The 26564-nt window shown below is 43.5% G+C and overlaps 2 protein-coding genes across 4 annotated transcripts in view; one reads left to right on the plus strand and one right to left on the minus strand.

Moving 5' to 3' along the window:
- acaa1 (acetyl-CoA acyltransferase 1) overlaps positions 1–17449 on the minus strand; it is a 36197-nt gene extending 18748 nt beyond the window's left edge. The window contains exon 1 of one of the 3 annotated variants that reach the window (XM_036934641.2): positions 17289–17449. Coding sequence is in view for 1 of the 3 variants with exons in the window: in XM_021620008.3 (XP_021475683.1) it covers positions 6724–6900 (177 nt within the window). In the remaining 2 variants the exon portion in view is untranslated. Of the gene's footprint in view, positions 1–6723; positions 7784–11579; positions 11730–17288 lie in introns of those variants that run through there. The other 2 variants (XM_090189208.1, XM_021620008.3) reach the window with 2 other exon arrangements.
- cry-dash (cryptochrome DASH) overlaps positions 16204–26564 on the plus strand; it is a 37798-nt gene continuing 27437 nt past the window's right edge. The window contains exons 1-2 of the mRNA XM_036934640.2: positions 16204–16400; positions 26061–26233. Of these exons, the coding sequence (XP_036790535.1) occupies positions 16338–16400; positions 26061–26233 (236 nt within the window). The 5' untranslated portion in view covers positions 16204–16337. The remainder of the gene's footprint in view (positions 16401–26060; positions 26234–26564) is intronic.

The following is a 26564-nucleotide window of genomic DNA, read 5'->3' on the forward strand; positions in this document are numbered from 1 at the left end:
TGGTTTAGAAGTGATAAGTCTATTTTGAAACGTGAAAATAGATAGATGTGCTTCTTATTCTGTGACAAAAATATGATTATTTTTTTGCTGATATCGGAGCGAATGCATTGAATCAACATATCAAATCAGGATATGCCAGGGCATATTATTTCATTATAAATCAGATTATTTCACATGGAGATGTGTGAAGCTAAAAGGCTAGCTAGTTTGCAGTGTTAATCCAAATAGCTAGCAAGGTAAGACGAGGCAAAAAGAGAAACTCCTCTTTTGCTTCCACCACAAATGAGAAGACAATAAGAAAACCTCTGTCACCCCCTTGTGAATGTTGCTATATGGGAGTCTGGACCAGCAAGGTATCGCGTTATCAAAAGGTGTGTTTCTAAAAATAAAATCTGACTCCACCTAGCGCACGCCCATAGATCTACGCATGTGAAGTTTGTAGCGTCTCTAAACATATTTGGTGTGCAAGAGAAGCAGAGATGAGGGACATTTTTTACAGATGTCAACTAGATTGAAGCATCCATTCTATCGATTTATGACATTTGTGTTTATTTAGTCTTCTAGGGCAACAAGTGACCGAAGAAAAGCTGCAATGCATCTAAATTATAGACAAGTTGACTAACAAATAGTCTGCCAAAATGTCAGAAATTATAAGCAGAAACATAGGCCTGTCAAAAAAAGTTCCACCGTCTCTGACTGTACAGCACATGTTCTATATTAGCGGGTTATGGTCGGGTCTGGACCTCTGATTTTCACTTTATCACATATAGTCAGCGGTTGCAGATGAGTTATTAGAAATTGCAGGCGGGTGAACAAACAGCTGACCCGCACAACACTAGTTGCTACATTCCAAATTATATTGGTGACTAGTTGCAGTGGTTGGTGACTAGTTGCAGTGGTTGGTGACTAGATGCAGTGGTTGGTAACTAGATGCAGGGGTTGGTGACTAGATGCAGGGGTTGGAGACTAGTTGCAGTGGTTGGAGATTAGTTGCAGGGGTTGGTGACTAGTTGCAGTGGTTGGTAACTGGATGCAGTGGTTGGTGACTAGATGCAGGGGTTGGAGACTAGTTGCAGTGGTTGGTGACTAGTTGCAGTGGTTGGTGACTAGTTGCAGTGGTTGGTAACTAGATGCAGTGGTTGGTGACTAGATGCAGGGGTTGGAGACTAGTTGCAGGGGTTGGAGACTAGTTGCAGTGGATGGTGACTAGTTGCAGTGGATGGAGACTAGTTGCAGTGGATGGAGACTAGTTGCAGTGGATGGAGACTAGTTGCAGTGGATGGAGACTAGTTGCAGTGGTTGGAGACTAGTTGCAGTGGTTGGTGACTAGTTGCAGTGGATGGAGACTAGTTGCAGTGGATGGAGACTAGTTGCAGTGGTTGGAGACTAGTTGCAGTGGTTGGAGACTAGTTGCAGTGGTTGGAGACTAGTTGCAGTGGTTGGAGACTAGTTGCAGTGGTTGGAGACTAGTTGCAGTGGTTGGAGACTAGTTGCAGTGGTTGGTGACTAGATGCAGTGGTTGGAGACTAGTTGCAGTGGTTGGAGACTAGTTGCAGTGGTTGGAGACTAGTTGCAGTGGTTGGAGACTAGTTGCAGTGGTTGGAGACTAGTTGCAGTGGTTGGAGACTAGTTGCAGTGGTTGGAGACTAGTTGCAGTGGTTGGTGACTAGATGCAGTGGTTGGAGACTAGTTGCAGTGGATGGAGACTAGATGCAGTGGTTGGAGACTAGTTGCAGTGGTTGGAGACTAGTTGCAGTGGTTGGTGACTAGATGCAGTGGTTGGAGACTAGTTGCAGTGGTTGGAGACTAGATGCAGTGGTTGGAGACTAGTTGCAGTGGTTGGAGACTAGATGCAGTGGTTGGAGACTAGTTGCAGTGGTTGGAGACTAGTTGCAGTGGTTGGAGACTAGTTGCAGTGGTTGGAGACTAGTTGCAGTGGATGGAGACTAGATGCAGTGGTTGGAGACTAGTTGCAGTGGTTGGAGACTAGTTGCAGTGGTTGGTGACTAGATGCAGTGGTTGGAGACTAGTTGCAGTGGTTGGAGACTAGATGCAGTGGTTGGAGACTAGTTGCAGTGGTTGGAGACTAGTTGCAGTGGTTGGTGCCTTAATGGTGCAGCTTGTTGTACATAACATATGTCTTTTCTGTTTAGCCATGCACTGTTTAGCCATGCATGAATTTCAACTTTGTCAATGTTTTCATCATCTGTAATTATGAAGTGCTTTGAAATGCAGGTCATGACACCATCATCCCAGACACCCTAGACACACTCCAATTCAAATACCGCCCCAACAGATCTACAGATGACGCAATCTCAATCGCACTCCACACTGACATCTCCCACCTGGACAAAAGGGGAAGTAATTATGTGAGAATGATGTTCTACAGCTCAGCGTTCAACAACATAGTCCCCTCCAATCTCATCACCAAGCTTAGGACACTGGGTCTGTACACCACCCTCCACAACTGGATCCTGGACTTCCTAATGGGCTGACCCCAGGTGGTGAGGGTAGCCAAAAACACCTATGCCACACTGACCCTCAACACAGGGACCCCTCAGGGGTGTGTGCTTAATCCCCTCCTGTACTCCCTGTTCATCTACAACTGCGTGGCCACGCATGACCAATACCTTCATCAAGTTCGCTGATGACACAGCGGTTGTAGGCCTGATCAACAATGCTGATGAGTCAGAGATTTAGCAGTAAGCCCAAGGAGCTGATCATGGACTACAGGAAAAGGAGGGCCGAACACGCCCCAATCCACATCGACAGGGATGTAGTGGAGCGGGTCGAGAGCTTCAAGTTCCTTAGTATCCACAACACTAAGGACTTAACGACTGTGCGGACCATGTTAAGAGGGCATGACAGTGCCTCTTCCCCCTCAGAAGGCTGAAAAGATTTGGCCCTCGGACCCTAAAAGTTTTACAGCTGCACCAGAGATCATCTTGACTGGCTGATTCACAGTTTGGTATGGCAAAGCGCTACAGAGGGTGGTGTGGACAGCCCAGTACATCACTGGGGCCGAGCTCCATGCCATCCAAGATCGCTATCAGGCGGTGTCAGAGGAAGGCCATGAAAAATTGCAAAAGAAAACTGAGGATGGATCAACAACATTGCAGTTACTCCACAATACTAACCTAATTGACAGAGTGAAAAGATAGAATAACAATATTCCAAAACATGCATCCTGTTTGCAACAAGGCACTAAAGTAATACTGCAAAAAATGGGGCAAAGAAATGAACTTTATGTCCTGAATACGAAGTGTTATGTTTGGATCAAATCCCACACAACACATCACTTTGTACCTCTCTTCATATTTTCAAGCATGGTGGGTATGCCCATCATGTTATGGGCATGCTTGTCATCGGCAAGGACTAGGGAAAAACAGAATGGAACTAAGCACAGGCAAAATCCTAGAATAAAACCTGGTTCAGTCTGCTTTCCACCAGACACTGGGAGATTAATTAATCTTTCAGCAGGAGAATAACCTTAAACACAGGCCAAATCCACACTGGAGTTGCTTCAATCTGATTCTAACATGTACTGATTTAGGGGTTTGAAAACTTATGTAAATGGAATATTTCTGTATTTCATTTTCAATACAGATCACAATTTTTTTTTTTAAACATGTTATCACTGTCATTATAGGGCAGGGGTTCCCAAACATTTTTGGCCCGCAAACCCATTTTGATATCTGAAAATTCTCACGAACCCAATCATGTGAAAAAAATTACCTAAGTAACAGCCAATGTTTCGTTTTTTATTTGGGGCTATGGCAGTCAATTGAAAAACATTCTAACAGTATTTCTGATTGTCTTCTCAACTCACCATCACATAATTTTAAAATGGGGCTATGACAGCCAATTTGGAAAGGGAAAGGGGGATAGCCCAGTCAGTTGTACAACTGAAGGCCTTCAACTGAAATGTGTCTTCCGCATTTAACCCAGGTGGCTGCTTTAATCGACATCCATGTCTTCAGCGCCCGGGGAACAGTGGGTTAACTGCCTTGCTCAGGGGCAGAATGACCCATTTTTACCTTGTCGATTGCAAACATAACGTATCTTACTAATGAGATGGGTGTGCTTGATGCAGATCGTCAGAGCTTCTCAAAGTCTCAAAGCTTCTCAAAGTCAAAGACATTGAAAGTCAATATATATAAAAAAATATTTAAAAAAATAAAAAGAGTTCTTAACAGGGCGTGTTTTTTTTTTTACCCTCGCAGGTGTGGTCTCCTTCAGACATGAGCTCGTCGTCAGAGCAGACAGTCGACAGTGTGCACTGCAGCTCTGCTGACATCCAACCTGGTTTTGGTTTTAATGCAGACGAGAGCACTGAATCCAGCTTCACACAGACATGAGCTGGCGAAGAGTAGCCTACCATTCGTTTTATGGTGCTTTTAAGACAACTGGAAACTCTGAAAAAGGTCAAATCATGACGTCAGTGATCTTCAGGTCGGAAAGTCGGAGCTCTAGAAAAAGGCCCAAGTTCCCGAGTTGGAATTCCGAGTTGGATGACTGTTCAAAAGATTTTTCCCAGTCGGAGCTCGTTTCTTTCTGACTTCCCAGTTGTTTTGAACTCAGCATTAATGCTCAGAGGTGACGGCAGGGTATTTATTCCCTTTGAGTCAGGAACCAAAACTCCTTCGTAGTGACCCGTGAATGCGTTGTCTGAAGCATTCGGTCACATGACAGCTCAATCAGCTGTTCAATTTCACTTATGTCAACTGAGCCAGGATCACAGTCAAACGGATTGGGAAGAAGGTCCCAAAATGCTCTTCCAAGCATTGGAGATGAGCAATCACCACTAGTGTGGGACAATTGCTGATGCTGTTTCCTGTTATTTTCTTTTCATTACACAGAAAATCAACCAAGTCTGTTCTTTTTACATCCATTGTGAATAACAACAGTTCCTCTCTCAATGTGAAACATCTTTCCAACACTCCCCCTCGATAACCACCAAGCCTCGGTGTGAAATAGAACACTCCCCCTCGATAACCACCAAGCCTCGGTGTGAAATAGAACACTCCCCCTCGATAACCACCAAGCCTCGGTGTGAAATAGAACACTCCCCCTCGATAACCACCAAGCCTCGGTGTGAAATAGAACACTCCCCCTCGATAACCACCAAGCCTCGGTGTGAAATAGAACACTCCCCCTCGATAACCACCAAGCCTCGGTGTGAAATAGAACACTCCCCCTCGATAACCACCAAGCCTCGGTGTGAAATAGAACACTCCCCCTCGATAACCACCAAGCCTCGGTGTGAAATAGAACACTCCCCCTCGATAACCACCAAGCCTCATTGTGAAATAGAACATCATCATACTATGATCCCATAGCTCCACAGTTTTGTGAAGAGGTGTGTGCGTAGTGGATGTGGTATGATGTAGTTTACAATCAAAGTTACTTACGGCAGTATATCAGAGCTCTGTGCTCAGCTCTTTTTCCGCCAGTTGCTCTCTGTGTATCATACAATGAGTCCATATGGCAGAGGGAGACTCATTCATAACTAGAGTGCAGAGGTCTGCCCGCCGTTCCGCCATAGATGGAGCCCCTTCTGTGCAAAAGCCCACCATTTGATCCCATATGGAATCTGTTTTTCATCAATATAGTCACGCAGCACACTGAACATCCCCTGTGCCGTTTCATGCTTGAGAATCGTGAGACAGAACAATATGTCCTTGTGAATAGCATCCCCCGACATGTACAGCAAACAAAAATCAATGCATGGGCATCGACCCTCAAAGCTAACGTCCATTTGGAGAACATCAGCTGGGCCGTTTTTGAGTCGTTCAGTCAGAGCATAAATTCTTTGTTTAACAGTTTTACCTGACACATTTATTGATGTGAGTTCTCTTTGCCTCTGCCTCCCCACACATTGGTTTCACTATATCAATTACAGCTGATAATATCAATATCTCTGCAGTAGTTTTTTAATTTCATAGCATAGCAGGCCCAGCCGTTCACCATGATTTATGTGCAACGGTCAAGTGCAGTCTTTTCCCATGATCTAAGGGCACTCTCGCATTGAATTTTATATTTTAGATTAGAATAATTGTAATTTACATTTTTAAGGTTAACCACATTACAATGATTGAGATATATATATATATATAAATTGTGTGTATATATATACACACACACACACAATTTATTATATATATATATATATATATTTATTTATTAATGTTTTTTTGTTTTTTTTAAAGGATTTTGGAAATACTCCTTTGACCACATTTTCATATCTGGCGACCCCACCCCTAGTTTTGGTACCGCTGTTAAAGGGTATTGTGTGTAGGTGGATGAGATTTCTTTATTTTTTTTCATCCATTTTGAATTCAGGCTTTAACACAACAAAATGTGGAATAAGTCAGGAGTATGAATACTTTCTGAAGGTACTGTATGTGTAATGTAATGGAATTGAGTCATGATCAAGGGCTAATGCCGCGTTCATAACAACTGGAAACTCGGGAAAATACGAGGTCAAATCATGACGTCAGTGATTTTCAGTCTGGGAAGTCGGAGCTCTAGAAAGAGAAACGCGTTCCGGAGTTGGAATTCGAGTTGGATCAAATCAAATGTATTTATATAGCCCTTCTTACATCAGCTGGTATATCAAAGCAAGTAGTCAAGCAATGCAGGTGTAGAAGCACCATTCAAATAGATTTTTCCCAATCTGAGCTTTTTCCCAGTTGTTTTGAACGCGACGTTAGTCCTCCTTACCTTGAAAGATCCTTTTTTAGCCTTGCCGATAGCAGTCCTCAGCCCGTGGACCACCACTATATCATCTGGACTGGCGGATAAAGCACTACATTTTGCCCCGGAGACAATAGGATCACTGTGGGTTTTGAACGTGTTCGGTGGCGATAAATGACCAAAAACTACCTTTACTCTGTGCATTGCGGTGGTAAAATAAGTAAGTAAACTGATACTTGAAGCTAAACTATCCACAGATATGCAACCACAATCAAGCCCGTGCAATGCACAAACACTGTCTATTCGCAAGCGTCTACGCAGGAATGGTGAATGTGTTACAGTGTATTGTGCGGCCAGAGTTCGCCTCTTGCAACAATGGGAGCGTTCGACATTTCAGCCGACTTTAAAGGCAAGTCGAGGCTGAGTCACCTCGCATCATAAATAACTTGTCAATGTTAGTTGTAGATCAGTCAGTCATTTACAATTTTCCTATGATACATCACGGTGTTGATGCTCTCGAACACGGCCAACGTCTCCAGCCATTGAACTTTGGTTTCCACTAGTTATTACAGCCACAAAGTCCAAATGGGCTATAACGTAAATATTAATGAAAATAAAAACGTGCTTTTTGGTCTTCATTTGAGGTTAGTATTAGGCATAAGGTTAGCAGTGTGGTTAAATTTAGGTATAAAGTTAAACGTTAAGATGCATTTAAAAAATAAGGGGGGTTAGGACTTTGTGGTTGTGGTAACTAGTGACGACCCTGAACTTTGGCATATTTCCTTGTTACGATAAGCTACGGAAAATATGGAGGGACGAAATAGATGGGTCTGGTACCGTTTGCATTATACTTTTGGGAAGGACTGGAGTGCTCAGTAAACGTAATAAACAGTGTCAGTCCCAAATGTAAATGCATTTCTAGCATATCAAATAAATACGTGGCGGCAGGTGGTTAGAGCGTTGGACCAGTAACAGAAAAGTTGCCGGATCGAAACCCCGACCTCTCGTTCTGCCCCGGTAGGCCGTAATTGTAAATAAGAATTTGTTCTTAACTGACTTGCCTAGTTAAATAAAAGGTAAAAACAAAAAAAAACATCAACTTTAATTCAAACGTTTGTCTCGTGTCTCTACTCTGACATGTATCCACCGGGGGGCAGCAGATAGCAGTTCGTGGAGCCAGTCCTCAAAGTGTCATCATTTTTTGATGCTCACGTTCTTGCAGACATCAGACCCAGTGCTCTGAGGGGACTCTATTACCGTTCTGCTAGCAGCAGGATATTATGCTGCCAGCATGATTGATTATTTTTTTATTCTCAAAATAAGAGTCCCCCCTGCAAAGACATGCATGCTAAACTTGGGGAATATCGATGTTTTAGCACTAGTGCAGTACAACTGTTTTTCACGTTGTGAATGTCCAGAAAATTGTTAGACTCAAGCCAAAGCATCATGTCTGACACAAACAGGCTCCTGAACTGCTTCTGTCCCCAAGACATAAGACTGCTAAATAGCTTATCCTAACTAGGAAAGTCAACCAATTCTTATTTAGAATGACAATCTACCCCGGCCAATTGTGCGCCGCTCTATGGGACTCTCAATCACGGCCAGTTGTGATACAGCCTGGAATCAAACCAGGGTCTGCAGTGACACCTTTAGCACTGAGATGCAGTGGCTTAGACCACTCAGGAGAAGCAGTCTAAGCTAACATAATGGCAACACAGACTGAGTTGATCCTTGTTTTACTTACACTGTCTCTATGCACACCCACAGGACTCTGAACATTTTAATTGAACCTTTATCAAACTAGGCAAGTCAGTTAAGAACAAATTCTCATTTACATTGATGGCCTACTGGGGAACAGTGGGTTAACTGCCTTGTTCAGATAGAGATTTTCACCTTGGTGATTCGATCCAGCAACCTTTAGGTTACTGGCCCAAAGCTCTAACAACTAGGCTACCTGCCACACATTTATACTGACTCCACATACATTCATATATAATCATCATATACACTGCTGCTACTCTGTTTATCATATATCCTGATGCCTAGTCACCTTCCCCCTATACATATCTACCTCCATCACTCCAGTATACCTGTCCCCTAACCCCTATACATATCTACCTCCATCACTCCAGTACCCCTGTCCCCTAACCCCTATACATATCTACCTCCATCACTCCAGTATCCCTGTCACCTTCCCCCTATACATATCTACCTCCATCACTCCAGTATACCTGTCCCCTAACCCCTATACATATCTACCTCCATCACTCCAGTATACCTGTCCCCTAACCCCTATACATATCTACCTCCATCACTCCAGTACCCCTGTACATGTTAATATGGTACTGACCCTGTATATAGTCACCTTCCCCCTATACATATCTACCTCCATCACTCCAGTACCCCTGTACATGTTAATATGGTACTGACCCTGTATATAGTCACCTTCCCTCTATACATATCTACCTCCATCACTCCAGTACCCCTGTACATTGTTAATATGGTACTGACCCTGTATATAGTCACCTTCCCCCTATACATATCTACCTCCATCACTCCAGTACCCCTGTACATGTTAATATGGTACTGACCCTGTATATAGTCACCTTCCCCCTATAGATATCTACCTCCATCACTCCAGTACCCCTGTACATTGTTAATATGGTACTTACTGAGAAACCAATACGTTATTCCAGCGGACCATTTAAGCAAGACAACGTATTCCATCGAAATCGCCCCGCTATTATTTAGAATGGATGGGTCTGGTGTGCAAAAGAGCAAAAAAAGTCAATAAAAACCATATGGGGATGAGGTAGGTAGATTGGATGGGCTATTTACAGATGGACTATGTACAGCTGCAGCGATCGGTGAGCTGCTCAGATAGCTGATGTTTAAAGTTAGTGAGGGAGATAAAAGTCTCCAACTTCAGTGATTTTTGCAATTTGTTCCAGTATGGCCTATTTATTGCCTTACCTCCTTACTCCATTTGCACACACTGTATATAGATGTTCTATTGTATTATTGACTGTGTTGTTTTTTGTCGTGCTGCTTTGCTTTATCTTGGCCAGGTCTCAGTTGTAAATGAGAACTTGTTCTGTGCTGGCCTACCTGGTTAAATAAAGGGTTAGGGTTATATATATAAATACCTGGTTAAATAAAGGTGATCTGGCCTACCTGGTTAAATAAAGGTGATCTGGCCTACCTGGTTAAATAAAGGGTTAGGGTTATATATATAAATACCTGGTTAAATAAAGGGTTAGGGTTATATATATAAATACCTGGTTAAATAAAGGTCAAATAAAAACATGATTTTACCACAGTCTTTTTGTTAACAGTAAGGCTTCCATATGATTCCACCACAACATGTTTTCATTGTTTTTTATACTTAAATGGTCAATATAGTATTATTAAGGACACCTTCTTAATATTGAGTTGCACCCGCCCCTTTTGCCCTCAGCCTCAATTCGTCAGGGCGATGTTGATTACAATGCTTCCCACAGGCCCATGTTGACTACAATGCTTCCCACAGGCCCATGTTGACTACAATGCTTCCCACAGGCCCATGTTGACTACAATGCTTCTCTCAGGCCCATGTTGACTACAATGCTTCCCACAGGCCCATGTTGACTACAATGCTTCTCTCAGGCCCATGTTGACTACAATGCTTCCCACAGGCCCATGTTGACTACAATGCTTCCCACAGGCCCATGTTGACTACAATGCTTCCCACAGGCCCATGTTGACTACAATGCTTCCCACAGGCCCATGTTGACTACAATGCTTCTCTCAGGCCCATGTTGACTACAATGCTTCCCACAGGCCCATGTTGATTACAATGCTTCTCTCAGGCCCATGTTGACTACAATGCTTCCCACAGGCCCATGTTGACTACAATGCTTCTCTAAGGCCCATGTTGACTACAATGCTTCTCTAAGGCCCATGTTGACTACAATGCTTCCCACAGGCCCATGTTGATTACAATGCTTCTCTAAGGCCCATGTTGACTACAATGCTTCCCACAGGCCCATGTTGACCACAATGCTTCCCACAGGCCCATGTTGACCACAATGCTTCCCACAGGCCCATGTTGATTACAATGCTTCTCTAAGGCCCATGTTGACTACAATGCTTCCCACAGGCCCATGTTGACTACAATGCTTCTCTCAGGCCCATGTTGACTACAATGCTTCCCACAGGCCCATGTTGACTACAATGCTTCTCTCAGGCCCATGTTGACTACAATGCTTCTCTCAGGCCCATGTTGACTACAATGCTTCCCACAGGCCCATGTTGACTACAATGCTTCTCTCAGGCCCATGTTGACTACAATGCTTCCCACAGGCCCATGTTGACTACAATGCTTCCCACAGGCCCATGTTGACTACAATGCTTCTCAGTTTCTGTAGTGGAGGACCTGTTGGGCTGTTTATTCTTAGCACTATGTGTTCTCTCCCAGGTGCTTGTAAGAGCACGGATGACAGACTATTAGGATTCCAGTTGAGGTAGTTTAATGCTGCACAGGGCAATACAACCTAACAACATGGCTGTGACTTCACTAATGAATGATCAGAGGAGTGCAACTACACAGGACTATCCAGCTGCACCATCATCCTCACACAACTGCATGAACTTGAATGTATATAGCTACATCCACAAGGCTCATTGCTAACACAAAACCCACATAATCTATACAGTAAGCATCCATACAACCACAGCTCATATAAGACTAGACACTGGTGGACATTATACAATACACTGAAATGAGATGATATAAACAACAGGGTCAGCAAGCTTACAGATGCTAGCTTGCTGTAAAAACACTATGTAACATAACCAAGACAAGTGTGTCCACAACACATGAAGAGTAAGAATTATGAACTCACGTTTCTGACAGGCGCACACTGGCCTTGGCTAAAACAAAGAATGCTAACTAAAAAAGGTCATCACAGGAGATGGCTGGAACTTATTACTTTGCTTGTGTACTTTCTCTAGTTACTTCCGTTTCCTCAGTTAGAGATCGCTCGGCCTGCTCTGCTCGACATCACCGGTGGGTGGAGCTACAGTCCCCTATGATTAACTAATATTTACTCTCAATAGTCTTTCGTACAACAGGGATGCTGGTCCATGTTGACTCCAACGCTTCCTACAGTTGTGTCAAGTTGGCTGGATGTCCTTTGGGTGGTGGACCATTCTTGATACACAGGGGAAACTGTTGAGTGTGGAAAAACCCAGCAGGGTTGCAGTTCTTGACACAAACCTGTGTACCTGGCACCTACTACTATACCCTGTTCAAAGGCACTTAACTATTTTGTCTTGCCCATTCACCCTCTGAATGGCTCATATACCCAATCCATGTCTCAATTGTCTCAAAGCTTACAAATGATTCCATAACCTGTCTCCTCCCCTCATCTACACGGATAGAAGTGGGTTTAAGAAGTGACATCAATGTTACGTTCCCCAGTTTATGTGTTGTAGTTTGTGTATTTGCATGTGTTTTATTTCAGGAAATGGCTTCCTGAAATCCTCAAACAGCTGATTGGTCGACTCCAGGGCTAATTGGAGAGCTGACCCCGCCCCCTCGTCAAGACACAGCTGTCTCCAGTTACGTTCATTCTGAAGCTATATAAAAGCCAGTGTTCTGTTCAGCATAGAGAGATTTTGGAGGTAGGGATTGCATAGAGAGATTTGAAAGTAGGGATTACTGAGAGAGATTTTTGGAGGTAGGGATTACTGAGAGAGATTTTGGAGGTAGGGATTGCTGAGAGAGATTTTTGGAGGTAGGGATTACTGAGAGAGATTTTTGGAGGTAGGGATTACTGAGAGAGATTTTTGGAGGTAGGGATTGCTGAGAGAGATTTTGCTAGAGAGATTTTGGAGGTAGGGATTGCTGAGAGAGACTTTGCTGAGGTCATTGCAGAGTGATTGTTTGTGATAGAGAGTTTTTGCTAGAGGTTGATTTTGCTGGGAGTACATTGCTGAGAGTTGGTATGTTCTATGAGTTTGTTGCTCAGATAGAGCTTATTTGATGTCCTTAGTTTGAAATTGTTTAATATTCTGTTTCATTTGTTCCCAGGGGGGAAGGGGAAGGCACCTTGGGAGTGCTTAGGTAAGAGGCCCGCGGGCATACATATACCCGTAGTATATTCATTGTCTAGGCACACTAGGTAAGACCTGGACGGACCACCCCCTGTATTTTGGTTAGGGCACCAGGTGGTGCTAAATTAGGTAAGTAGTGGGTAGGCAGGTAAGATAGGAGAGGGGGGGGGGGGCTTTGAGATTTACTTTCTTTGCTTTGGTTCCGTCCAACCCCTTTTCCCCATATTACCGTGTACAGGAATAAAGTCCTTGTAAAACGGTACCACCTTCTGCCTGTTGTCATTCTTACTCGCACCTACAGTCCATACCTTTTTCACTTCACAGAGAGTTTAGTTGTAGCGGGGTGTTGCGTTCCCTCTTCATAGAGGCGTGCGTAACAATCAATAAGCAATCATAGCTTTCACCTGGTCAGTCTGTCAGGAAAAGAGCGGGTGTCCTTAATGTTTTGTACACTCAGTATAAACATTCAAAAGGCATCACACCAAAGGACTAAGAAACTGACCTCTTACGGCAATGAAGTGCAATATTTTGATAAATATTTCTATAAAGCTTCCAGTGTATTCAGGTCATGTGATCCAGCCATGTCTTCTGTACTTCCTCATTCCAGGAGAACCCTCCCCAGCGCAATGGTGCCCAAATACTGGATCAATGATTAATAACAGAACTGTGCTTTTAGGGACAAAATGTAATTAATCATAACTATTTGGTAATATCATGAATATACTCGGGGACTATTTATTGAAATACATTTCTGTGTAATTACTATGAAGTAGGTGAAGGGAATTAAATGAAATGTTTCATTCATTTCAAAGGTCAAAGTTCCACAACCTTAACCTGGGACAGTCACACCATTGAACAATTGTCATGTTTGGTTCAAAACTGCAAGAATACAAAATGATACACTGCATGAATCTACTCATTATCCAAGTTAAAAACAAAGCTTTTAGTATTATATCACAATTTTAGCCAATTTAAGTCAAATAATATTTGTGTTTGCCATCATGGACACGAAAAGTCAGGTCAACTACCCAATATACAGTACATATCTTATTGCACTTTTATATGAAATGACATTAAAATTATACCTGTTAGATTCCCATGCTATAGAGATTGTACTGATCCAGACAGTGGCTCATGACAAGGAGCAGTATGTATGTACTGTTGGGAATGACTGACTGGGCGTTAGATTGGCGCTTATTCGTAATGGAATCCTCCTATAGGATGACAAAGCCTCAAAACAAAGCCTCCTGTTGATATTTTGTACATGTATCATGTAGTTAGGCCTAATAAATCAAATGTCTAAGACCATGATGTGTCTATCTTTCTTACATGTTTGTTAGTATTAACAATAAGCCCTTTTCTATTTTCTTTTCGGCTCCTACAGAAATCTCACTTTTTCAAAACTCATTATTTTTTATCATTTGAAAATACATTTAAACATCTAATAAAAATCTACTAGACCTACATTATTAGCAAACAATTACCTAAAAGTGTGTTAGTTAATTACAGTGTTACAAAAGCAACAGTTTTGTAACAGCTTAACTTCAGCCTGTGTGTTATAAAACCTAAGATGTGTGGGGCTAGCCACAATAGTAAGAATTTGCGGTTCACCTTCAAAATAAAAGACGCACATTGAAACTGATCCAAACGGATACAACGAGTGGAAAGGTGCCATATTTGGACTAGATAATGACAAACAAAGTTGGAATGTTATAAAACTGCTATATGTTATATAATACAATAATGAATACTTTATTTTTTTTTTTTTTACCCCTTTTTCTCCCCAATTTCATGGTGTCCAATTGTTGTAGTAGCTACTATCTTGTCTCATCGCTACAACTCCCGTACGGGCTCGGGAGAGACGAAGGTTGAAAGTCATGCGTCCTCCGATACACAACCCAACCGCACTGCTTCTTAACACAGCACGCAGGACAACAGGCCCTCCGATTTGACACACTGAACTCTATCTGAGAAGTAATTGGTGAACCAGGCGAGGCAGTCATTTGAGAATCCAAGGCTAATGAGTCTGCCGATAAGAATGTGGTGATGGACAGTGTTGAAAGCCTTGTGGGAACTATTGGAGTCAACATGGGCCAGCATCCCTGTGGAACGGTTTGACACCTTGTAGAGTCTATGTCCTGACGAATTGAGGCTGTTTTGAGGCTAAACGCGAGTACAACTCAATATTAGGAAGGTGTTCCTAATGTTTGATATACTCTGTGTATGTACAGCCTTACCAATGGATTGTGCAGTATCAGCCTTCTGATGCGGTTACATGCACACAATAATGTGATTATTGTGGATAGTCATAATAATAATGATTAATAATAATAATGATTAATATAATAGTTTTGTTTTAAAATATTTACAGGTTTTGCAGGAAGAACGATTTTGTTAATAATGAAGTTTACATGACACATCTGAAATAAGGCTACCTGATGTGACTTTTGATAAATGCAGAAAATTGTCAATGAAAATAAACATTCTACCACAGTGACAATGTTATTTTTGGGAAGCATATTGATTCTGAGCTGGGACATATACAGTTTGGAAACTACTTCTACTATGCTACATTTAGTTGTTCTGAACTCACTTCACACTAAAGAGGGAGGCTCTCGGCTGGTGCACAGATCCTATATGCAGATTAAAGTGTTTATATGTCGTAATAATTTGAAATATTGCTCAGAAAACTAAGTGTTTTAATTGGCATATGCTTACTTCGATTTTGACCTTAAGATAAGCAGAGTAAGATGTTTACATGACTATTACACAATCTGCCGACTGCTACATTCAGTTTAATATCTAAATATTACTGTGCATGTAAATGTACACAGTGACACCTACAGATTACAATTCCAAAGAGTCTACAGAAATATTAGTGTCGTAGCTCTTATTACAGGACTTTGACTGTGGGGAAATCCCCTTCCCAGTCAGTCTATTGTGTGTATTGGACATTCATATTGGGCTCTACAGCCTTACCCTGTTTCATGCGTGCACAATCCAGAGGTATCAGCCTACTTACTCAGTGACACCCACAGAACACAACTGTGTAGAGTTTACTTAAGAACCATGACATTAATATTTGTGTAGACTCTTTTGAATTGTAATCTGTGGGTGTCACTGAGTAGGCTGACACTCCATTTCATTGGTGTCCACTCCACAGGTAAGGCTGTACAGTCCAATATGAATATCCAACACAAACAGTGTGTGTATTTCCTAAATTCAATTATGCAGTCTAATACAGCCAGTGGGATTTAAAATGTTTTTTTGTTTTTTTTTACTGTTTGTCAAATTGATTAAATATAGTATTTATCTTTTAAAGTTGTATAATATGGCATTATTCCACTATTTGTATTCATTTGGATCAGCTTTTATTTTGAAGGCAAACCACACGTTCCGCTGTTGTGCCTCATCCTTATTGTGGCTAGCTTCACACAAGTCAAGCCCAGCTGTGTCTGCAGGCAGGCAGCATCGGCTACATAACCACGCCGGGAGAGTAGTGCACTCAACACATCTACTATCGCAGACGTGTTTAGCTGTAGAATATGTCTACCTCACGGACAGTCATATGTTTGCTGAGAAACGACTTGCGTCTTCACGACAATGAGGTAAATTGATTCTAAATTAGATCAGAAATGTGTCTTGTAGTCTTGGAACAAAACGATTCCAAAATGTGTACCGCTGACTTGTTCAATGCGATACAATGTTGCGCTTTCTCTTCACTAATGTAAAGTATATTTGGGTTTTATCGTGCATTCTCTGATCATTTTATTTCTTCTCATCTGACACCAATAAACAGAAACAAATGCTAAAATCTTCTTGTGGTATAATGGCGGTCCGCAAACAAACGTTATGCCGGTCATACACTACACGATGTCGCCACGTTTTTGGCCATCCCAGACGAATAGACATGATCGGGGTGAAATCCTGTTTCCTTGAGCTAGAAAGTTGCCTGGGTCCCCAAACTGCTTGTTCCGGTCTAACGTAACGTAGCGGCAGTAAAATACATGTCTGAAACTAGGGCTGAGGTCCAAACACTTAAGAAACACCCTCGCCTTGTGTCCTTGGGGGAATCCCCGTCACCATCTTTGGCGGGTGGTCCAAATGATTTAACCAAGCAAGGGAGGTTTGCAACATAAACCCCTCAGACCTCGTTTTTAGTCGCTTTTGCGAGTGTACAGTTATGTTCACTCCCGGGCCTGAAACTCCCCAGAATTTAATTCCGATGATTGTACATCAACGTCCGCGAAAAGTTAAAAACATCAATGGAGAAGTCAATTTAAGTGTAAGTAAAAATGAATGTAAATAAGTTAGAAATTGTGCTGCATATAACGGCTTATAACACATTTTCCTCCTTCAGAAGCTCCAGCTAGGCAGGCTGTTATTTATCTAATTAGTTTACTAGCTATCATACAGTAAGGGTATATTAATCATTATATATTTAATGTAAGTAGACATGCACTCATAATTGACTGTAGAGCATATAAACCACTCACAAGCTACCGGTGGCTGAAAACACAATCACCGTGGGATAAATCTGTAAAGAATTTCCAGGCAGTGGCGGTCCATGTAAAAAAAATCCTTCCTCCCTCGCCCCTCGCCCTGCAAGTGTACACTCGTCAGACGTCTTCAGAAGTGTCAACTTAATTTGAGGGCTGGGGGGATAGGGTGTGTCTTCAGGGGATAGGGTGTGTCTTCAGGGGATAAGGTGTGTCTTCAGGGGATAAGGTGTGTCTTCAGGGGATAGGGTGTGTCTTTTGTGTGTGTGTTTGGACTGCACATAGATCACCCTACTACACACTGGTCTTGAAGAAGAAGAAATGTCATGGGAGGTTCTCTTCAATTCGGTAAACTTGGAGGAGTTGTTCGGATGGAGTTTTGCCACAGAGTTTCTAAACCCAGAGGCTTAACAACTTGAGTCTTCTGGGAAAGCTTGCCAAACAGGCCAGGGTTGGAGAAGTGAGAAATTATTTTTTAGTTAATTTTCTTAATCTAAAGGCACAACCTAGATTACAATATTTTAAGTAGTTGAACATGTTATTACTCCAACCTTGTGAAAGTGACAAACTGACACATTTTTATTTTCATCAAAAACAACTTTTATATTGAAGTAGTGCCTTTTGATTTGACAAACAGTTTGGCACGAGACCACGGGTCAATGACGTGTTTCTGTGCATGAGCTTCGCTAGCCAACGTCGCCATGAGACAACGCCTACAAGTGTGATCAGGGATTTCTATTGGAGAAGCAGTATTTGCCTATCTTCATAGTATACGGTCTTAGGTGTAAAGTCCAAAAGCGGAAGTCCTGTCACAGGCCCTCTTTCCTATTGGTCAGTGCTATCTGGGATCTCTACCATTTAAAATGTAGACTTCAATGGGGTAGGGACGTCCCAAGGATACCGGATTGCACGGACCATTTCCCCTGAAAACCGGAACATCTGGTTATTGGAGACACGGCAGCACTGAGGTTATAATAAGAACCAACTGTGCACTAGCACTCCGTGCACACAGGTAGCAGCACGAGCAGTCCAAACACACACATCATCACAACACATTTAAGTGTGTGCCCTCAGGCCACTACTGTACTACCACATATCGACAACAAAAAAATCTATCTGTACGTGTGTGTATAGTGCGTATGTTATCGTGTGTGTGGATGTGTCTGTGCCTATGTTTGTGTTACTTCACAGTCCCCGCTGATCCATAAGGTATATTTTTATCTGTTTTTAAAATCGGATTCAGTTACTTGATGTGGAATAGAGTTCCATGTAGTCATGGCTCTATGTAGTACTGTGTGCCTCCCATTGTCTGTTCTGGACTTGGGGACTGTGAAGAGACCTCTGGTGGCATGGGGTATGCATGGGTGTCTGAGCTGTGTGCTAGTAGTGATGAAGTCAATCTCTCCTCCACTTTGAGCCAGGAGAGATTGACATGCATATTATTAATATTAGTTATCTGTGTACATCCAAGGACCAGCTGTGCTGCCCTGTTTTGAGACAATTGCAATTTTCCCATGTCCCTCTGTCACCTCACCACATGACTAAACAGTAATCCAGGTGTGACAACTAGGGCCTGTAGGACCTGACTTGTTGATAGTGTTCTTAAGAAGGTAGAAACTAGGGCCTGTAGGACCTACCTTGTTGATAGTGTTCTTAAGAAGGTAGAAACTAGGGCCTGTAGGACCTACCTTGTTGATAGTGCTGTTAAGAAGATAGAAACTAGGGCCTGTAGGACCTGCCTTGTTGATAATGTTGTTAAGAAGATAGAAACTAGGGCCTGTAGGACCTGCCTTGTTGATAGTGTTGTTAAGAAGGTAGAAACTAGGGCCTGTAGGACCTGCCTTGTTGATAGTGTTGTTAAGAAGGTAGAAACTAGGGCCTGTAATACCTGCCCTGTTGATAGTGTTGTTAAGAAGGTAGAAACTAGGGCCTGTAGGACCTGCCTTGTTGATAGTGTTGTTAAGAAGGTAGAAACTAGGGCCTGTAGGACCTGCCTTGTTGATAGTGCTGTTAAGAAGGTAGAAACTAGGGCCTGTAGGACCTGCCTTGTTGATAGTGTTGTTAAGAAGATAGAAACTAGGGCCTGTAGGACCTGCCTTGTTGATAGTGTTGTTAAGAAGATAGAAACTAGGGCCTGTAGGACCTGCCTTGTTGATAGTGTTGTTAAGAAGATAGAAACTAGGGCCTGTAGGACCTGCCTTGTTGATAGTGTTGTTAAGAAGGTTGAAACTAGGGCCTGTAGGACCTGCCTTGTTGATAGTGTTGTTAAGAAGGTAGAAACTAGGGCCTGTAGGACCTGCCTTGTTGATAGTGTTGTTAAGAAGGTAGAAACTAGGGCCTGTAGGACCTGCCTTGTTGATAGTACTGTTAAGAAGGTAGAAACTAGGACCTGTAGGACCTGCCTTGTTGATAGTGTTGTTAAGAAGGTAGAAACTAGGGCCTGTAGGACCTGCCTTGTTGATAGTACTGTTAAGAAGGTAGAAACTAGGACCTGTAGGACCTGCCTTGTTGATAGTGTTGTTAAGAAGGTAGAAACTAGGACCTGTAGGACCTGCCTTGTTGATAGTACTGTTAAGAAGGTAGAAACTAGGACCTGTAGGACCTGCCTTGTTGATAGTGTTGTTAAGAAGGTAGAAACTAGGGCCTGTAGGACCTGCCTTGTTGATAGTACTGTTAAGAAGGTAGAAACTAGGACCTGTAGGACCTGCCTTGTTGATAGTGTTGTTAAGAAGGTAGAAACTAGGGCCTGTAGGACCTGCCTTGTTGATAGTGTTGTTAAGAAGGTAGAAACTAGAGCCTGTAGGACCTGCCTTGTTGATAGTGTTGTTAAGAAGGTAGAAACCAGGGCCTGTAGGACCTGCCTTGTTGATAATGTTCTTAAGAAGGTAGAAACTAGGGCCTGTAGGACCTGCCTTGTTGATAGTGTTGTTAAGAAGGTAGAAACTAGGGCCTGTAGGACCTGCCTTGTTGATAGTGTTGTTAAGAAGGTAGAAACTAGGGCCTGTAGGACCTGCCTTGTTGATAGTGTTGTTAAGAAGGTAGAAACTAGGGCCTGTAGGACCTGCCTTGTTGATAGTGTTGTTAAGAAGGTAGAAACTAGGGCCTGTAGGACCTGCCTTGTTGATAATGTTGTTAAGAAGGTATAAACTAGGGCCTGTAGGACCTGCCTTGTTGATAATGTTGTTAAGAAGGTATAAACTAGGGCCTGTAGGACCTGCCTTGTTGATAATGTTGTTAAGAAGGTAGAAACTAGGACCTGTAGGACATGCCTTGTTGATAATGTTGTTAAGAAGGTAGAAACTAGGGCCTGCAGGACCTGCCTTGTTGATCGTGCTGTTAAGAAGGTAGAAACTAGGGCCTGTAGGACCTGCCTTGTTGATAGTGTTGTTAAGAAGGTAGAAACTACGGCCTGTAGGACCTGCCTTGTTGATAATGTTGTTAAGAAGGTAGAAACTAGGACCTGTAGGACCTGCCTTGTTGATAATGTTGTTAAGAAGGCAGAGTAGCGCTTTATTATGGACAGACTCTCCCCATCTTAGCTACTACTGCATCAATATGTTTTGACCATGACAGTTTACAATCTAGTGTTACTCCAAGCAGTTTAGTCACCTCAACTTGCTCAATTTCCACATTATTCATTACAATATTTAGTGGAGGTTAACGGTATAATGAATAATTTGTCCCAAATACAATGCTTTTAGTTTTTTAAATATTTAGGACTAACTTATTCCTTGCCACCCATTCGGAAACAAACTGCAGTTATTTGTTAAGTGTTGAAGTCATTTCAGTCTCTCTAGTAACTGACGTGTATAGTGTTGAGTCATCTGCACACATCGACACACTGGCCTTACTCAAAGCCAGTGGAATGTCGTTAGTAAAAATGTTTTTAAAGTAAGGGGCCTAAACAGCTGCCTTGGGAAATTCCTGATCCTACCTGGATTATTTTTGAGAGGCTTCCATTAAAGAACACCCTCTGTGTTCTGTTAGACAGGTAACTCTTTATCCACAATATAGCAGGTGGTGTAAAGCCATAACACAAGTTTTTCCAGTGGCAGACTATGTAGGATCCATAATGTCAAACGCCACAATGAAGTCTAACAAAACTGCCCCTACAATCTTTTTATCATCAATTTCTCTCAGCCAATCATCAGTCATTTGTGTAGGTGCTGTGATTGTTAAATGTCCTTCCCTATAACCGTGCTGAAAGTCTGTTGTCAATTTGTTAACTGTAAAATAGCATTGTATCTGTTCAAACAATTTTTTCCAGAAGTTTACTAAGGGTTGGTAACAGGCTGATTGGTTGGCTATTTGAGCCAGTAAAGGGGGCTTACTATTCTCCTATTAGGTAGGGGTGCTGTTAGCTTAGCTTCCCTCCACTTCAGCTTCCCTCCAGGCCTGAGGGGGCACACTTTCTAGTAGGTTTGGATTGAAGAGACGGCAAATAGGAGATGCAATATCGTTCTCTATTATCCTCAGTAATTTTCCATCCAAGTTGTCAGACCCTGGTGGCTTGTCATTGTTGATAGACAACATTAATTTGTTCACCTCTTCCACACGTACTTTATGAAACAATCATTAAAGTAGTTGTCAATATCGTTGGGTTTTGTGATGAATGAGCCATCTGATCTGATGGAGTTTACATGTTTGTGCTCCAACAGCTTTTTACTATCATTTTTATATAATTTATTTTTGTTTCATAGTATAGTTAAAAAATATATATATATTTATATTGCTGGTTAGCTAGCCAGCTAAAGATAATTAAGTGAGCATGTGACAAGGACATGGCTGCTTGCTAGGTGAAGTTTACTTGTGATTATTTACTTTTTAAAATACGCTGTCATTGGCTGTGGCGAGCTACTCACCGTCAAACCACCATGCCCACTCACTCGTCGTGATTCACTCGTCGTGATTTACAGGCTGAACGATGTTCAATGAGCAGCTCGTAGAGCGTCCTCTATCTGTGGAATAAATAAAGACACAAATATTGTTTTGTAACCCCTGTTATCCAGCTGTTTCACTGGGCCCTCTACTCTATTATAACCCCTGTGTTATCCAGCTGTTTCACTGGGACCTCTACTCTTTTGTAACCCCTGTTATCCAGCTGTTTCACTGGGCCCTCTACTCTATTGTAACCCCTGTTATCCAGCTGTTTCACTGGGCCCCCTACTCTATTATAACCCCTGTGTTATCCAGCTGTTTCACTGGGACCTCTACTCTTTTGTAACCCCTGTTATCCAGCTGTTTCACTGGGCCCTCTACTCTATTGTAACCCCTGTTATCCAGCTGTTTCACTGGAGGTGGCTGTTTAACAGTCTGATGGCCTTGAGATAGAAGCTGTTTTTCAGTCTCTCGGTCCCAGGTTTGATGTACCTGTACTGACCTCGCCTTCTGGATGATAGCGGGGTGAACAGGCAGTGGCTCGGGTGGTTGATGTCCTTGATGATCTTTATGGCCTTCCTGTGACATCGGGTGGTGTAGGTGTCCTGGAGGGCAGGTAGTTTGCCCCCGGTGATGCGTTGTGCAGACCTCACTACCCTCTGGAGAGCCTTACGGTTGAGGGCGGTGCAGTTGCCATACCAGGCGGTGATACAGCCCGCCAGGATGCTCTCGATTGTGCATCTGTAGAAGTTTGTGAGTGCTTTTGGTGACAAGCCGAATTTCTTCAGCCTCCTGAGGTTGAAGAGGCACTGCTGCGCCTTCTTCACGATGCTGTCTGTGTGAGTGGACCAATTCAGTTTGTCTGTGATGTGTATGCCGAGGAACTTAAAACTTGCGACCCTCTCCACTACTGTTCCATCGATGTGGATAGGGGGGTGTTCCCTCTGCTGTTTCCTGAAGTCCACAATCATCTCCTTAGTTTTGTTGACGTTGAGTGTGAGGTTATTTTCCTGACACCACACTCCGAGGGCCCTCACCTCCTCCCTGTAGGCCGTTTCGTCGTTGTTGGTAATCAAGCCTACCACTGTTGTGTCGTCCGCAAACTTGATGATTGAGTTGGAGGCGTGCGTGGCCACGCAGTCGTGGGTGAACAGGGAGTACAGGAGAGGGCTCAGAACGCACCCTTGTGGGGCCCCAGTGTTGAGGATCAGCGGGGAGGAGATGTTGTTGCCTACCCTCACCACCTGGGGGCGGCCCGTCAGGAAGTCCAGTACCCAGTTGCACAGGGCGGGGTCGAGACCCAGGGTCTCGAGCTTGATGACGAGCTTGGAGGGTACTATGGTGTTGAATGCCGAGCTGTAGTCGATGAACAGCATTCTCACATAGGTATTCCTCTTGTCCAGATGGGTTAGGGCAGTGTGCAGTGTGGTTGAGATTGCATCGTCTGTGGACCTATTTGGGCGGTAAGCAAATTGGAGTGGGTCTAGGGTGTCAGGTAGGGTGGAGGTGATATGGTCCTTGACTAGTCTCTCAAAGCACTTCAGGATGACGGAAGTGAGTGCTACGGGGCGGTAGTCGTTTAGCTCCACACTCCACACTCCACTTACCTTAGCTTTCTTGGGAACAGGAACAATGGTGGCCCTCTTGAAGCATGTGGGAACAGCAGACTGGTATAGGGATTGATTGAATATGTCCGTAAACACACCGGCCAGCTGGTCTGCGCATGCTCTGAGGGCGCGGCTGGGGATGCCGTCTGGGCCTGCAGCCTTGCGAGGGTTAACACGTTTAAATGTCTTACTCACCTCGGCTGCAGTGAAGGAGAGACCGCATGTTTTCGTTGCAGGCCGTGTCAGTGGCACTGCATTGTCCTCAAAGCGGGCAAAAAAGTTATTTAGTCTGCCTGGGAGCAGGACATCCTGGTCCGTGACTGGGCTGGATTTCTTCCTGTAGTCCGTGATTGACTGTAGACCCTGCCACATGCCTCTTGTGTCTGAGCCGTTGTATTGAGATTCTACTTTGTCTCTGTACTGGCGCTTAGCTTGTTTGATAGCCTTGCGGAGGGAATAGCTGCACTGTTTGTATTCGGTCATGTTACCAGACACCTTGCCCTGATTAAAAGCAGTGGTTCGCGCTTTCAGTTTCACACGAATGCTGCCATCAATCCACGGTTTCTGGTTAGGGAATGTTTTAATCGTTGCTATGGGAACGACATCTTCAACGCACGTTCTAATGAACTCGCACACCGAATCAGCGTATTCGTCAATGTTGTTATCTGACGCAATACGAAACATCTCCCAGTCCACGTGATGGAAGCAGTCTTGGAGTGTGGAGTCAGCTTGGTCGGACCAGCGTTGGACAGACCTCAGCGTGGGAGCCTCTTGTTTTAGTTTCTGTCTGTAGGCAGGGATCAACAAAATGGAGTCGTGGTCAGCTTTTCCGAAAGGGGGGCGGGGCAGGGCCTTATATGCGTCGCGGAAGTTAGAGTAACAATGATCCAAGGTCTTTCCACCCCTTGTTGCGCAATCGATATGCTGATAAAATTTAGGGAGTCTTGTTTTTTTTAGATTAGCCTTGTTAAAATCCCCAGCTACAATTAATGCAGCCTCTGGATAAATCGTTTCCAGTTTGCAGAGAGTTAAATAAAGTTCGTTCAGAGCCATCGACGTGTCTGCTTGGGGGGGGATATATACGGCTGTGATTATAATCGAAGAGAATTCTCTTGGTAGATAATGCGGTCTACATTTGATTGTGAGGAATTCTAAATCAGGTGAACAGAAGGATTTGAGTTCCTGTATGTTTCTTTCGTCACACCATGTCATGTTGGCCATGAGGCATACGCCTCCGCCCCTCTTCTTACCAGAAAGATGTTTGTTTCTGTCAGCGCGATGCGTGGAGAAACCCGTTGGCTGCACCGCTTCGGATAGAGTCTCTCCAGTGAGCCATGTTTCAGTGAAGCAAAGGACGTTACAGTCTCTGATGTCCCTCTGGAATGCTACCCTTGCTCGGATTTCATCAACCTTGTTGTCAAGAGACTGGACATTGGCAAGAAGAATGCTAGGGAGTGGTGCACGGTGTGCCCGTCTCCGGAGTCTGACCAGAAGACCGCCTCGTTTCCCTCTCTTTCGGAGTCGTTTTTTTGGGTCGCTGCATATGATCCACTCCGTTGTCCTGTTTGTAAGGCAGAACACAGGATCCGCGTCGCGAAAAACATATTCTTGGTCGTACTGATGGTGAGTTGACGCTGATCTTATATTCAGTAGTTCTTCTCGACTGTATGTAATGAAACCTAAGATGACCTGGGGTACTAATGTAAGAAATAGCACGTAAAAAAACAAAATACTGCATAGTTTCCTAGGAACGCGAAGCGAGGCGGCCATCTCTGTCGGCGCCGGAACTCTATTGTAACCCCTGTGTTATCCAGCTGTTTCACTGGGCCCCCTACTCTATTGTAACCCCTGTGTTATCCAGCTGTTTCACTGGGCCCCCTACTCTATTGTAACCCCTGTGTTATCCAGCTGTTTCACTGGGCCCCCTACTCTATTGTAACCCCTGTGTTATCCAGCTGTTTCACTGGGCCCCCTACTCTATTGTAACCCCTGTGTTATCCAGCTGTTTCACTGGGCCCTCTACTCTATTGTAACCCCTGTGTTATCCAGCTGTTTCACTGGGCCCTCTACTCTATTGTAACCCCTGTGTTATCCAGCTGTTTCACTGGGCCACCTACTCTATTGTAACCCCTGTGTTATCCAGCTGTTTCACTGGGCCCCCTACTCTATTGTAACCCCTGTGTTATCCAGCTGTTTCACTGGGCCCCCTACTCTATTGTAACCCCTGTGTTATCCAGCTGTTTCACTGGGCCCCCTACTCTATTGTAACCCCTGTGTTATCCAGGTGTTTCACTGGGCCCAGAGGAATGCTGAACACATCGTTCCCCTGTACTGTTTCGACCCTGGTCATTACCTGGGGACAGCCAACTACAACCTGCCCCGTACCGGCCCCTTCCGCCTGCGCTTCCTACTGGACAGCATCCAGGACCTCAGGACCAGTTTGATACAGAGAGGCAGGTGAGAGGAGCTGAGCTGAGCCACAACCATACCACACCACAACCATACAGCACCACATCATAACCATATTGTACCACACCATAACATACCACACCATAACCATAATGTACCATAACCACATACCACACCATACCAGTAATGTACCACACCATAACCACACCATAACCACAATGTACCATAACCACAATGTACCATAACAGTAATGTACCATAACCACATACCACACCATAACCATAATGTGCCATAACCACATACCACACCATAACCATAATGCACCACCCTATAACCATTATGTACCCCACCATAACCATAATGTACCATGACCATGTAC

The sequence above is a fragment of the Oncorhynchus mykiss genome, chromosome 11 (assembly GCF_057628025.1).
Source record: "Oncorhynchus mykiss isolate SJ-2025 chromosome 11, ASM5762802v1, whole genome shotgun sequence".
Taxonomy (NCBI): Eukaryota; Metazoa; Chordata; class Actinopteri; order Salmoniformes; family Salmonidae; genus Oncorhynchus; species Oncorhynchus mykiss.